Here is a 14533-nt window from a genome sequence, read left to right as displayed (position 1 = left end):
CCCATAAATTTTGTGCCTGAAAGAGAAACTCCTACAAAATTGCAGTGTCCACTCCAAAGCTGATTTTTTTTTGATTGCGTATCTTTAGTAAATCCTCACTTTTTAACGCCAGAAGATGGTTTGTGCTGTGCAAGATGTTAGCAAATCTGGCCCTTTGTGTCTTAACCTCCCAAGACCTGGTGTGTCCACATACCTTGATATTACATTTTTTGTTGTTTGCACCATAATACTTAAAGGGACACTCCACTTTTTTTGAAAATATGCTCCCGTAGAGTTAAACATTTGATTTTTATCTTTTTGTAATCCATTCAGCTGATCTCCGGGTCTGGCGGTACCACTTTTAGCATAGCTTAGCATAATCCATTGAATCTGATTAGACCATTAGCATTGCGCTAAAAAAATAACCAAAGAGTTTCGATATTTTTCCTATTTAAAATAGCTATGTCGTGCACTAACACTGATGGAAAATAAAAGTTGCGTTTTTCTAGGCAGATATGGCTCGGGTCTTAGGAGGTTAAACCTGGCAGCCATTTTGTGGTGCTACTGTGTAATGTGAAGTTCACATCTGTCATCTGATTTTTTGTTATTTGACATTGAAATTGTATTATATGTATTACGTATTATAATTCAACCGCTATGCGTTTATATGACAAATTTTCACTTATCACACAAAGATTGTTGCTCATGCTTCATTAAAAACATTTTTATAATTTAATGCATGTTTATATTTTTAATCTCATATTTAATTGATGATATTTGTATACATCAAAAGTACAAAATGCTTTGTTTAACTCAATACTCTAATAGTAAATAGAGTATTTATATTCATAACAGAGAAACAAAATCAAGGCTATCGTGTCTGAATTACTGAAAAGGTCGACAGATTGATCTGTGTCCGCGTAACAGCACTTGAATTTCAAATTATTTTCGCATGCTGTACTGCGCCATGTCTATTTTTGTTCACTACACACCAAGGATTATGTTCATATTGCTTTTACTATCATTTTACAGGAGTGTCCATTGTAGTTTTCATTCACCACACAGCAGGGATTATGACTGCGGCACAGAGTTTGCTCTGGAAGGTCTTATATTCGTCTTCCTAATTTTGTGTGCGGTGCTTTAATGAGCAAATGACGTGCATATGGGTCATGCATCATTTCAGAGGCGCAATGCAAACGTGTCTAACCTATTGCACCATTAGGATGATGTGCGTATGTATGCAGGGGAAGATTATTTATATCTCTGCAAAATGGCATCAGGGTTTCACCCCCGAGACCACTGCCCTCAAAAAAGAGCAGACGAGGAGAATTCAAGATGGTGCTGATAAAAAATCAACCCATCATCCTCGGAGTTTGGCTCTTTTGTATGCATTAAGCAACATTCGATTAATATTGAGTGATTTGTTAGACATGACAGCACATCGGAGTTGTCTATCATCTGTATTGAATTTTAAATAACATTACATACATAATTTAGTAGGTGCGCATGCTACTGCAAGTAGCTGATGAAAAGCACCACTTAGTTTGTGAATGTAGCAAAACTGACTATATCGATTGTAATGCGATGAGGGTTGTTGCATTTTGTTTGCCTTATTAAAGTCTGGAAGAGTCGGTCTTTGATGTTTTTTGCAAGCCCCAGTGTTAAAGATTCCGATTCGGAGCAGGGAAGTGAAAGTTTTTTGGTTGCTTTACTGTCCACCATTCTCAACTGTTTATAATATTCTTCTGTGTCTGCATATTTTCTCTGTGCACATTACTCATCAGAATAAAAAAAGGAACTATGAAAACCAAGACCAACTGTATGACAGCAAAAGAGGACCTAAGGTATATTTGCATGGTCAATGCACGCCGCCCTCCAAAATCTCTGAACGTAGCTACTAGAACCAGCCCAGCCAGTCACCGGCAAAACCCAGAAATGCCCTTCTCTTGGTAGCACGTGTTTTTTCCTTTTTATGATTTAAATGAAGAATGGATTTCTTTTGAATAATTCTTATTATTTCCGTTTCAAGAAATATCTATAAAAACGCTCCGCTTCTTTCATCACCATTTTTTCCTTTTCAATAAAGGATGATGATGCATGATTCAAGTCCAAAAAAAAAAAAAAAAATGCAAGCCCATACCTTTGTGGAGATCCGATTGGGACAACACTCTCCGAATCTATTATCCTCTTGCAGCATTCCCTCGTTAATTCTTTTTCTCGACTGTTTCTTTGGGGAAATTGCGCCCCTTCACCTATCACTCCCCTTCCACCTGGTTTTAGTTTACGGTTGCATCGGTCTCACCCCTGTGACCTAACATGCACGTCCTTCTCTGGAGCCTTGATAACCTTCAGTTTGCATGCGACAATGCAGATTTTTGGCTTTTCAAGCTTTTTAATTCTTTTATTTTTGTTTTTTATTTGAGCCAGTTTCCCTGGAACTCTATAATTTACCCCCATTTTCAGCCCCCAAAGAAAAAACAGGCACGGCCAAACCAACCAAAAGTGCTAGATGAGGCACCATGGTTCAGTTATGGGAGTAAATAGCCTCTTTGAATGATTGTGTACCCCAACCTCAGGCCGAGAAAGTGCTTCAGTTCAACCAGGAGACTAACTTGACTGCTCTGCTCTTGGAGGCCAAAGAGCTGGAAGCCCGCGTGATCATTCTGTCTGCCAGGTAAGTGGTCCTTTACATCTATTTCCTTAATGAGAATTAATACAGTGCTAAACTAATTTATTAGACCACCACCTAATGTAAGGCACTGTCAGAAAAAAATGGTCAAAATGGTCCTTAGCTGTCACTGGGTTGGTACCTTTTGGAGAAATGCGCCTTTGTACCCAAGGAGTTCCTTTATGTTTCTCAGAGGTATATATGGGTACCTCAAAGGTACATGTTGGTACCAAATGTATAAACAACTGTACCTACTGGTACATATTAGGAAATTTTCAAAAGTACTACTGCCCCAAGGACAGCTTAAAAGGTAGGGTAACACATTTTGAAAAATGCTAACGGTAGCCGCCTAGCAATGAAATCCCGATCCCACCCTCAAGTCAAATCGCCATCCAAAGTCACGCCTCTTTCAAAACATATGAACACGCACAGATCAGATGGTCACATCTCATGTCTCATTCAGCAGTGAGAAAACTTTGCAGTACAAAGTCAAATAACACTTCCAAAATAACCAAACAACTGGTTTACATCAGAATAAGTTTAAGCACACGTTCGGTTGTGTAGACGTAGTAACTATATCGTTACGCTAATCTGTAAACGAACACAAATTTCATGAGCAACACAATGTTTCATCAAAGTAGAATATCTGAATCCATCTCAATACAAACATATATATCACGTACCTACCTTACCAAAATAAACAGTGCAACGACTCTTTCAGACCCTTTGGCTCCTGCAGCTGTTTCATCTCGTGGTAAAGCTACCGATGTTAATTTGGGTTTTTGCTCTTGCTGATCCAGGCAGTTTTTGCTGTTGTTGTTATCAAATATGCCTTTAGTTTTGTGCCTCCTGTGTAGGTTGTCAATTCAGCAGAAAAGTTTGCTGTTCTCACTGTTTACAGGCAGGAGGTGAGCGCACGTGAACTCGCCAATGACATATGGTGTCTGCGTGGACTCTTTGCGCGGTGGGCATTCAAATTACGCTTACGTATGAGGGACAAAAATGGAAACATCCGTTCGGACCGATATCTATGATTTGTTAAAAAAATTTTGGTCCTACGCCTTTCACAGATGACATAAATTTCTACAAATACATTTAAACAGCTTTATTGGTTAATCCAGCAGTATGTGTAAGCTCTTAAAGGGACATTTCATCGGTACAAACATGAATCTTTATTGAAAGTGGGTCATATTTGTAGTCGAAATGTAACATAAATTTAGAATTTTGTCCCTATTTGACTGAAAAAAGACAGAACTTGACATTAGGGCACATTTGTATGGAAAACTACAACTCCCACGATGCAAAGAAAATAGAAACACTCACTTTATAGTCAGACGTCCGTTTATCCCTGCAGGCTTTGACTGTCCTTCCATTTTAGGATTCTAAAATATGTATCCAGGACGCCGCTGTCTATATACGGAAGGAAGCTTTGGTAGGAGCAAGCTTTATTCAGTTTCTGATTTATTTTTGAGAGTGCTTGGCCAAACATGTATATTCCCAAAGAAGAAAATGCCGCATCTTGCACACAAACGCGTCCACAGCACAATATGTATACTCCACAGACGTGCTGGCTCAGCGCTTGTGCTCGTACGCCGAAACACGTCTGTGTTTCTCTCTTGCCCGGGACCATTCACCAAACAAACGTCCATATCCTGATCTGATGCGGAAATGTTATACAGAAAGCACACAGCGAAAGTACAGGCACTACTAGTCCGTCCAAGCTCTAGCCAGTCCGGGCTTCTCTATGCAGCATAGGCCGAGGGTTGTGGCGTCTTCCACGGGCTCCTTTACGCAGCCGAAGCCCAGGCTCCGGCCTACTCCTCGGGCTTATGTTCCTCCATCTGCCTGAGCTCTTTGCTGTAACATGCTCTTTGCTATTATTGTAACATGAAGTCTGGCTCGCTCCACAACGACTGTTAGCTTAGCTTAGCATAAAGATGGCAGCTGATCGTGTTTGTCGTCTGTGTTCGTATATTTTTGTAAGTCCCACCAACTGATCTGTAATAGGTCTGTAGTGTGAGTGGGTCCCACCCATAGCCCCCACCTTGGAAAAATGAGGAATGAGTATCTGTAGTCTTTCACCCTCAACAAAGATACAGCAGTTCCTTCTTTCAATGACGCAAAATGATGATTTGTACATCATTGAAAGAAGGAAGTGCAACACTGAAATCTGTATTTCTCTCGTCTCAGGGGAAACTGAGGGAATGATGCACGACCATGACTGGGGTTCTATCTATACAAAGCTTAAAGGAATAGTCTACTCATTTTCAATATTAAAATATGTTATTACCTTAACTAAGAATTGTTGATACATCCCTCTATCATCTGTGTGCGTGCACGTAAGCGCTGGAGCGCGCTGCAACGCTTCGATAGCATTTAGCTTAGCCCCATTCATTCAATGGTACCATTTAGAGATAAAGTTAGAAGTGACCAAACACATCAACGTTTTTCCTATTTAAGACGAGTAGTTATACGAGCAAGTTTGGTGGTACAAAATAAAACGTAGCGCTTTTCTAAGCGGATTTAAAAGAGGAACTATATTTTATGGTGTAATAGCACTTTTGGGAGTGCTTCGACTCGCCTGAAAAGTCCGCTCCCCTTCTCCCTCTCATAATGGGAGAGGGAGGGTGTTACTGCGCCGAGTCAAAGTGCTCCCAAAAGTGCTTTTGCGCCATGACATGTAGCTCCTCTTTTGGATCCGCTTAGAGGATCGCTGCTTTTTGTTTTGTACCACCAGGCTTGCTCGTGTGGCTGCTCGTCTTGAATAGGGAAGGCGTTGATGTGTTTGGTCATTTCTGACTTTGTCTCTGGGGGGTGCCATTGAATGAGTGGGGGTAGGCTAAATGCTATCGAAGCGTGGCAGCGCGCTCCAGCGCTTACGTGCACGCACACAGATGATAGAGGGATGTATCAACAATTCTTAGTTAAGGTAATAACATATTTTAATATTGAAAATGAGTAGACTATTCCTTTAATGCAAATCAGTGAAGTGTCCCTTTAAGCTTACAGCTCTTTAGGTACAGATATGAATACATTTTCTACCAATATGTACTTTTTAGGTACTAATAATATGGTACTTTTTTAGTACCAATATGTGCCTCTAAAGTACTAATGTGAACTCTTTAGGTGTAAAGGTCTACATTTTGAAAGGGTAACGCCCTAAGGACCACTTTTTGACAATTTTTCTGACATTACAACTCTTGACACAAAAAGAAACAAATATGAATAGCTCAGTGGTAAAGCATGTGCAAAAGATCATGGGTTTAAACACATACTGATAAAAATGTATATCACTGTAAGACACTTTGGATAAAAGCCAAACTGATCTCATGGAAAGTCGTGTTATAGTCACAAAAAATTGTATTAATTTATTCATGTCCTTGGCACGAAATTGAGCTTTCATTCATTTCCGTGCCCCAACTTTCTTTTATGTATTGTTTTCTCATTGTTTTTTCTTAACATTGTCGCTAGGTGTTGGGGCTAGAATAACTTTCTGTTACATTTTTAGACATCCTCTTAACCCAAACCCCAACTCCAGGCAAGAATAGTTTTAAAAGCGTAAGATAAACGTGTAGAAACCAATAGATAAAAGTACATCCTAACCCAAACCCCAAATCTAACCCCAACCCCAAGGACAATGAAAAAGAAAAAAAGAGAAAACAATGCATAAAATGACACGAAAAAGAAAGTCGTGCCACCGACACGAAAAATATATAGAAATCTGTACGAAAAAGACATTTGTGCTCAAGACACGAAAAAGCTGAATTTCATGCCATGGATGCAAATAAATTAATAAAACTTTTTGTGACTACAACACGACTTTCCGTGAGATCATGTTGATAAAAGCGTCCACCAAACGCATAAACATGAATACATAGCACATATATGGAGCATTTCTGATACATTTATATTTGAAAGTGCTTCTGTAACTCCACAGGTTTGATCCCAGGGAACCCACGTAGGCTACTGATAAATAATGTATAGACAGAATGCATAAAAGTAAATATTCACAGTATTGAAGTCTACTGTCTGTATAATTATCAGTCCATAATCCATCCTTGCTAAAATCTCCAATAAACTGCTTCATTACGCTGCACTTCACCTCTCACTGTTTAATTACCTGCAAATGAGAATCACAATGAGTCATCTTGATATTTGTAGTTCTTGCCATTTGGATATCCATAACACCTAAACAAACCAAGAGGGGTTTACAGAACAATTGCATGCTTGAATGATCAGTAGTTGTAAACCTGTCTGTCTGCCAGTGAGGAAGACGCAGCCGCCGTGTACAAAACAGCGCGCTTCCTCAACATGACAGGCTCAGGCTACGTGTGGCTGGTCGGGGAGCGAGAGATGTCCGGTAAAGCTTTGACCGAGGCTCCTGACGGTACGTACAGCAATCCCGGTACAACTGACGCAGAGGAGAAGAAATACAAGCCCTCAGATTCAGATCTACTGTACATTTTAATAAGACAGGATATTTTATAGAAGAATGCACATAAGGTCAAGAGTAAAAGCTAGTGTGTGTATTATCCTTTAAAACATTTAAGCACTCAATGTGTTTAAAGTTTTAAGTGAGTTTCTTTAGATAACACTGTAATGGATGGATCAGTTCACTGGCAAGATAAATATTACAGAAGTGAACTAAACCTTGACCTTCTAGAGGTATTTTAAGAAGTTAACATTTAAGATGTTATTCTTTAAAGTAGTATTTTATTTTAAGTCTGGGTAAAGTCATTTCAAAAAAATGTTTTAAAGGTACACTCCACTTTTTTTTTTGAAAAAATGCTCCCAGAGTTAAACATTTGATTTTTACAGTTTTGGAATCCATTCAGCTGATCTCCGGGTCTGGCAGTACCACTTTTAGCATAGCTTAGCATAATTCATTGAATCTGATTAGACCATTAGCATCGCGCTGAAAAATGACCAAAAAGTTTAGATATTTTTTTTTGCCGATATGGCTAGGAATTTGATGACATAACATGGCTCCAGAAGGCGCAATGATATTACGCAGCTTTCGAAAATAGTCCCCTTTGTATCTTTCAATAGCAGGGGACTATTTTTGGCTGCTGCGTAATATCATTGGGCCTCCTGCAGTCATAGTACGGCAGCAAAGTCCTTAATTATAACGCCAGAATAAGAGTATAGTTCCTAGCCATATTTGCCTAGAAAATTGCAACTTTTAATTTTCCGTCGGTCTTAGTACACAATGTAATTACAGAAGAGTCAAGTTTTAAAATAGGAAAAATTGAAACTCTTTGGTTATTTTTAAGCATGATGCTACTGGTCTAATCAGATTCAATGTATTATGCTAAGATATGCTAAAAGTGGTTAAAATTGTTAAACTCTAGGGGAGCTGCAAAATAAGCCAATTAAAAAAAAAGTGGAGTGTCCCTTTAAACACATTATAAATGTTAGACATGTTTTGCTGAAACACGTTACAAAGTGATTTGTAGAGTTATCGTTAAACAGTTTTTCCACATTTTTGTGTTAAGGATTATTTGGGCGGGGCTAAAGTGGTGGCTTGATGATGCACTGGAGGCATCAAGAATGGCCCCGCCCCTAACACAACCACAAGCATCCATTCAGGTTGTAGCTGTATGAAAGTTTAGATAGACGATGGCGGCTTTCCCACGAGTGGGCGTGGTTTCAGCGCCGACAGTGGACACACCCCCAGCACTCAATAGTAGAGAATCTTGCTTGTTTTTGCAAGATTTTGATAACTTATTTTATTAATTTGCCATTTTTTAATAATTCAGATCTGGCTGGATGGTAAATATCCCATTTTTTTTGTGGGATGTAGTATTGGACTTTACACAGTTATCTCGTCAATTAAGAATAAACCCAATTCAACCTGAAAAAAAAAGATTATTTTAAAAAAATTTATTTTATGTTTTGATAATCGTTCTGAATCTAATCTCTAACAAAATTCATTAAAAAAATGCACTTATTTCAGCTTTTTGCTCAAAATTTTGTATTTTGAAGAAAAATACCCATATTTAAGAGTTTATAAACAGAGAAATAATAAAGATAGGATGAAAGTTTTTTCTCATTTTGTTTGTTTGTTTACTGTTTGTTTGAAAGCAGAGGGTTTGTTTTTTATTTGATATATTTGTATGTTTATATATTTTTAGAAGAAAAATTTCCTGGAAGGCATTTTGTGAAAATCACAAAAAATGCTGGCGGGGAATGAGTTAATGTATATGGGTTAACTTACAGAATGTGGTTTTTACAGTGTTCATTATATTAATAGTTTAGTTTTTTTAAAGAGTGTATGGTCAACCCTCTCTTTAATGAGCTTTTGGTCTATAAATGACCTTTTATGTTACTTCACAAGTGTGCATTTTGTATATTCACATATATGGAATTACTTTAGTGCCAATTAAAATGAATGCAAACTCAAGAAACGAACGAACGAAGAAAACACTGAACACTGACAATGTAAATAATAAACTCAAAGGCGAAAGTGTAACATAGATTTCGAATAAACCGCATTCTTATTTTTACAGTTTTTAAGCATCTCTTTAGCAAATCAGGGTTTATTTATTCACTGCCAGAGTTTGCATTTATCCTTCACAGGTTTACGTTTGTCATTCTGGCACAAACCACTCATGTGGGCGAGTTTAACCATGCTTTACTTTCATTGGCTAGTGAGATGTGTCTCATTAGTTAAACAGGACCACAGTTTCTGGTGTAGGTGATGCTAGTTTGCTCAGTTTAGTAAATCTAGCCTTAAAGGACGAAGCTTAAGGATACCCACATGCTGATTATGGGCAAAATTTGTATATAGTGGATGCTTGCATTTGGATTCAACATGATTGCATCACATTTAAAAAACACTCATAGACTAAATGTAAAAGGTCTCATGTGAACATTGTGTAGTCATCTAATAAGAACTGTAATAGCAACAGTCTCAACAATTGAAGGTAGTTTACAGATATTACTTAATTTTTCATTTAAAAAACATGATTTAACATTATTAGACCACATAGAAGGGAAACGTTTATGCATTAAAAGGGTTTTTAAATGTCAAGAGGGAAACCAGACAGTAATTTTACATCATCTACACAGGGCTCATCGGCCTCCAGCTCATCAACGGCAAGAATGAGTCTGCGCACATCAGCGACGCCGTTGCCGTCGTGGCCCAATCCATCCAAGAGCTCTTTGAGAAAGAGAACATCACCGAACCCCCGAGGGGCTGCGTGGGCAACACCAACATCTGGAAGACCGGGCCGCTTTTTAAAAGGTCAGGTCTTCCAAACAGACCCATTTAAGTTAATTTTGTGTGATTTGTTGTTTTAGTCTCAACATCCTGCTTGGGGAAACATCTACATGGTTCTTTGATGGATTTGGACAACCATAAGCTCACTGTGATGTGCTGTCATAACATGATTTGTCATTATTACCATGCATGGGTTCACCGTTGGCTGTGTTCCACAGGGTATTGATGTCGTCAAAGTACCCGGACGGTCTGACAGGTCGTGTTGAGTTTAACGACGATGGCGACAGAAAATACGCTCATTACAGCATCCTAAACTACCAGAAAAGTAGACTGATACAAGTCGGCATTTACAATGGCACACAGGTATGAGCCCGCTTAATATCCGCTTAATCTCCTTATCCATTTCAATGTATATATATATATATATATATATATATATATATATATATATATATATATATATATATATATATATATATATATATATATATATATAGATATATAGATATATATAGATATAGATATATATATATATATATATATATATATATATATATATATAGATATATAGATATATATATATCCCAAGGGTTTTTCCCTCCTAGGACTTTTTTTTTTACTTCCCCGGCTAAAAATCTGGGTTTTTTTTTCTCCTAGGGGGTTTTTCAACCCGGGGAGGCAGCCTTCTTGGGCTTAACTTCTATACGTCACATTAGTAATACGTTCGCTTATAATGTTGATTTAAAGCCGCAGCAAATTTAGCTGCTTGTGCTATCGTGTATAATGTTGTGCTATCTGTCGATTTTCTGTGCTTTTCACTGCATCTATTATGTAAAGCTGCTTTGATACAATTACCAAATTGTGAAAAGCGCTATATAAATAAAATTGAATTGAATTGAATTGAGCCATGTAATTCAATTCTTGTATTACCAACTAATTTTATAGAAACCTTAAAGTTCCAAGACTGCAATAATTAATAGATTTTAATTTTATGCAAATACATCTTTGTAATATTACTACTGGACAAGTTATTTTAGATTAGAGGATTAAACAAAGATTATGTGCTTTATCAGGTTGTGATGAATAAACAGAGGAAGATCATTTGGCCGGGAGGCGAAACTGAGAGACCGAGAGGATTCCAGATGTCTACTCGCTTAAAGGTACAGGATGGGGTTAAACTGTTAAATCTACCACGTTTTCTAATTGGATCCTTAAGCTTAAGATGGTCTTGTGGTACCTTAATTTATGCTGCTTTCCAGACGAAGCCGGAGGTTGGAATGTAAATTTCCCATCTCAGTGTTCTCCAGTCAATCACATGTTTAATTTGCATGTTCCCTATCAAAAGCTACTCTCAATGCTGCGCTGCTAAGCGCTATGGGGAAACGTCTTTATTGTTGACCCGCTGAATATAGTGTGCAAACACGTCAATGAAATTGACCCGGAGGTATTTATAGTCTCGGTTGATGACGACATCAAAGCGCACGTGAAGCGAGACTATAAATTAAATGAAAACAGCTGTGATACTCAGGTCTTTTGTCTTCAGACCGACATCTGTGTATGTGTGCTACACGATCTAAAAAATCATCAAAAACTATCTCTTACCTTTTGAACTCCACTCGAGATCTTTGTTAGGAGTTAGATTCCAACTAGATAGAGTGCAGTCTTTCTCTCTTTCCGATATTACAAGAGTTTAAGTTAAAAGAATGAGTAAGAAGAGCCACAAGCAGTCTAAGGTGTGTGTTTGTTCTCGCGCTATCGCTAAGGACGACACACATACTTACTGCTTTGTGTGTCTGGGGGAGGAGCATGCGGTCACGGCTTTACAGTCAGATGAGTGCGAGCATTGCGAGTCATTCTCTATAAAAATGCTTCGTGCTCGCCGTGATTATTTCTTAACCGCACCTAAAAGTTTAGGCTCATGGGGCTCCCAGATGGATTTGGCTGATGAGCAAGAGACAGGCGCGTCCTCTTCTCTTGCTTTATCTCCAAATCCATTTATTCCTTCACATGATCTTGAAGCGCACCCCGGTGCTTCTTCGGTTCATGTGGGGGGTAAAGATGATGATGATTATGATGATGATTTTTCTCTCGGTTCTGCGGACTTTGATAAACCAGCCTCCGAGCGTTCCTCGCACGATCATAGATCGGTCAAGGAACTTCTCGAGGTGGTAACCCGTGCGGTGGCCAGATTACAGATTGACTGGCCTCGCGAACCAGAGACGCCCAAAACAAATAAATTAGGTGATAGGTTTCTGTCTGTTGGCAAAGAGGAGAGGACGAAACATGAGCCTCTCCCCTTCTTTGAGGATCTCCACGGTGAATTAGATAAATCGTGGAAGAGACCATACTCTTCACGTGTTTTCGTGCCCTCGACGTCAGTTTATTCGACTATCGTGGGTGCAAAAGCACGCGGATATACTGAGATGCCACAGGTGGAAGAGACGCTAGCTAGTTATCTCTCGCCTGGCTCGGCATCAACATTAAAGAAACCTTCCCTTCCTACGAAGCCGTGTAGAATAACCTCAGCTTTAGTGGGTAAAGCCTATCAATCTGCAGGTCAGGCTGGTGCTGCGCTGCATACTATGGCGGTGTTACAGGCGTATCAGGCTGACTTATTAAAGGATTTGAGTGCGGGCGAGACAATTGACAAAGAGGTGTTTGATGAGCTGCGTAGGGCTACAGATCTGTCTCTCCGTGCGACCAAGCAAACGGCTCGCGCTATCGGCCGTTCTATGTCCGCTTTGGTTAGCACGGAGAGGCATTTATGGTTGAATCTGTCTGGTATAAAGGAGAAAGATAAAGCGTTTCTCTTAGATGCTCCTGTTTCCCCGTCAGGGCTGTTTGGCGATGCGGTTGACTCCGTCGTCACAAAATTTACAGAGGCTAAAAAACATGAAGAGGCTTTTTCGCAGTTCTTGCCTCGCCGCGCACAAGGGGAGGGGCTGTCTGTCACGGTCACCCGACCTCTTCCCGGTCCTTCAAAGCGAAGGGACGCGAAGAAGGAGAGTGTGGCGAATCGTGTTCCCCCGCAAAGAGCTTGGGGTTCGACTCGCCGCCCTCAGCAGCCCCCCAGGGCAGACCTCAGGACTGTTATCAATAGGAAAAAGCAGTCCTGACGGTTGCATCCACTCTAGGGCTCATCGGCGGGGCGGAGCATATCGCTTTACATCCGATCGCTCCGTCCCGTTGCCCTCACGAAACCTCCCCACCTCCGCCGCCTCTGGGCTTGCGGATGGCGGTGGTTTCCAGCCAAAAGTTAAAGGCCCCCTGTTCTCCTGCTGTCATTCAGGAAACAGGTCTTTTAACATCCCCCCAAGAAAAAATATTAAAGCTAATACCATTATCAGAGAGTCTGGCAGCGTGGGAACTTCTGCCAGGTATTTCTGGTTGGGTAATAAGCACAGTACACATAGGATACAGAATCCAATTTATTCGTCGTCCTCCGCGCTTCAACGGCGTGATATTTACTTCCGTGAGACCGGAGCGGGCACATGTACTGTTGCAAGAGATACAAACTCTGTTGATGAAAGGGGCCATAGAACATGTTCCCCTCCCAGAGAGAAACTTGGGTTATTACAGCAGATACTTCCTGGTTCCCAAGAAGGACGGGGGGTTGCGTCCAATCTTAGATCTTCGAGGTTTAAACAAAACAGTAAAAACTCTCAAGTTCAAGATGTTAACAGTCAAGACGGTTGTGGCACAAATTCAACGTCACGATTGGTTTGTCACAATCGATCTGAAAGACGCATATTTTCACATAGAAATATTGCCACAACACAGGAAGTTCCTGAGGTTCGCTTTTGCAGAAGAAGCATACCAGTTTCGGGTTCTTCCGTTCGGCCTAGCCTTATCACCGCGCACATACACGAAATGCATGGATGCAGCACTGGCTCCATTGAGACTCCGGGGCATCCGCATTCTAAATTACATAGACGATTGGCTAATACTAGCGAAATCACAAGAGGTGGCGCTCCAACACAGAGACATTGTGTTAGCGCATCTACTTTCTCTAGGGTTGAGACTCAACACCAAGAAAAGCGTTCTTTCTCCTGCCCAGAGAACGACATATCTAGGGATAGTCTGGGACTCGATTACGATGCGAGCACATCTGTCTCCCGCACGGATCGCGACCATTCAGCATTCCTTGAGCAAAGTCAAGCTAGGCCAGGACCTCACGGTAAAACAATATCAAAGGATATTAGGGCTCATGGCTTCAGCATCCACGGTGATTCCTTTGGGGCTGTTGCACATGAGACCATTTCAGTTGTGGCTCAGAGCCAGAGGGTTTCATCCAAGGGCCAACCCTCGGAGGCTAATAAAAGTGACGCGCCGCGGGCTTCGTACACTAACTATGTGGGTAAGACCCCGGTTTCTTGCCTTGGGTCCCACGCTAGGGGCGACTTGTCGTCGCAGGATGCTAACGACAGACGCCTCCCTGACGGGCTGGGGTGCGATCTTAGATGGTCGTCCAGCTCAAGGGAAATGGGAGGGTCATCAACTCAGTTGGCACATCAATTGTCTGGAGCTGATGGCTGTATTTCTGGCCCTGAAATATTTTCTCCCCCAACTGAGGGGCTGTCATGTCCTAGTGCGGGTGGACAACACAGCGACAGTCTCGTACATAAATCACCAGGGAGGTCTGCGCTCGCGCAATTTGAACAGGT

At 40.5% G+C, this 14533-nt stretch overlaps 1 protein-coding gene across 9 annotated transcripts in view; it reads left to right on the top strand.

Moving 5' to 3' along the window:
- grin1a (glutamate receptor, ionotropic, N-methyl D-aspartate 1a) overlaps nt 1-14533 on the top strand; it is a 61270-nt gene that overhangs the window by 19022 nt on the left and 27715 nt on the right. For 7 of the 9 annotated variants that reach the window (XM_055181069.2, XM_055181065.2, XM_055181061.2 and 4 more), the window contains 6 exons: nt 1764-1823; nt 2556-2653; nt 6913-7034; nt 9719-9893; nt 10088-10232; nt 10943-11029. In XM_055181069.2, coding sequence (XP_055037044.2) covers nt 1764-1823; nt 2556-2653; nt 6913-7034; nt 9719-9893; nt 10088-10232; nt 10943-11029 — 687 coding nt within the window. The remainder of the gene's footprint in view (nt 1-1763; nt 1824-2555; nt 2654-6912; nt 7035-9718; nt 9894-10087; nt 10233-10942; nt 11030-14533) is intronic. The other 2 variants (XM_055181063.2, XM_055181068.2) reach the window with 1 other exon arrangement.

This window comes from Misgurnus anguillicaudatus, chromosome 9, assembly GCF_027580225.2.
Source record: "Misgurnus anguillicaudatus chromosome 9, ASM2758022v2, whole genome shotgun sequence".
NCBI lineage: Eukaryota > Metazoa > Chordata > Actinopteri > Cypriniformes > Cobitidae > Misgurnus > Misgurnus anguillicaudatus.
This window is presented reverse-complemented; position numbering and strand designations above follow the sequence as displayed.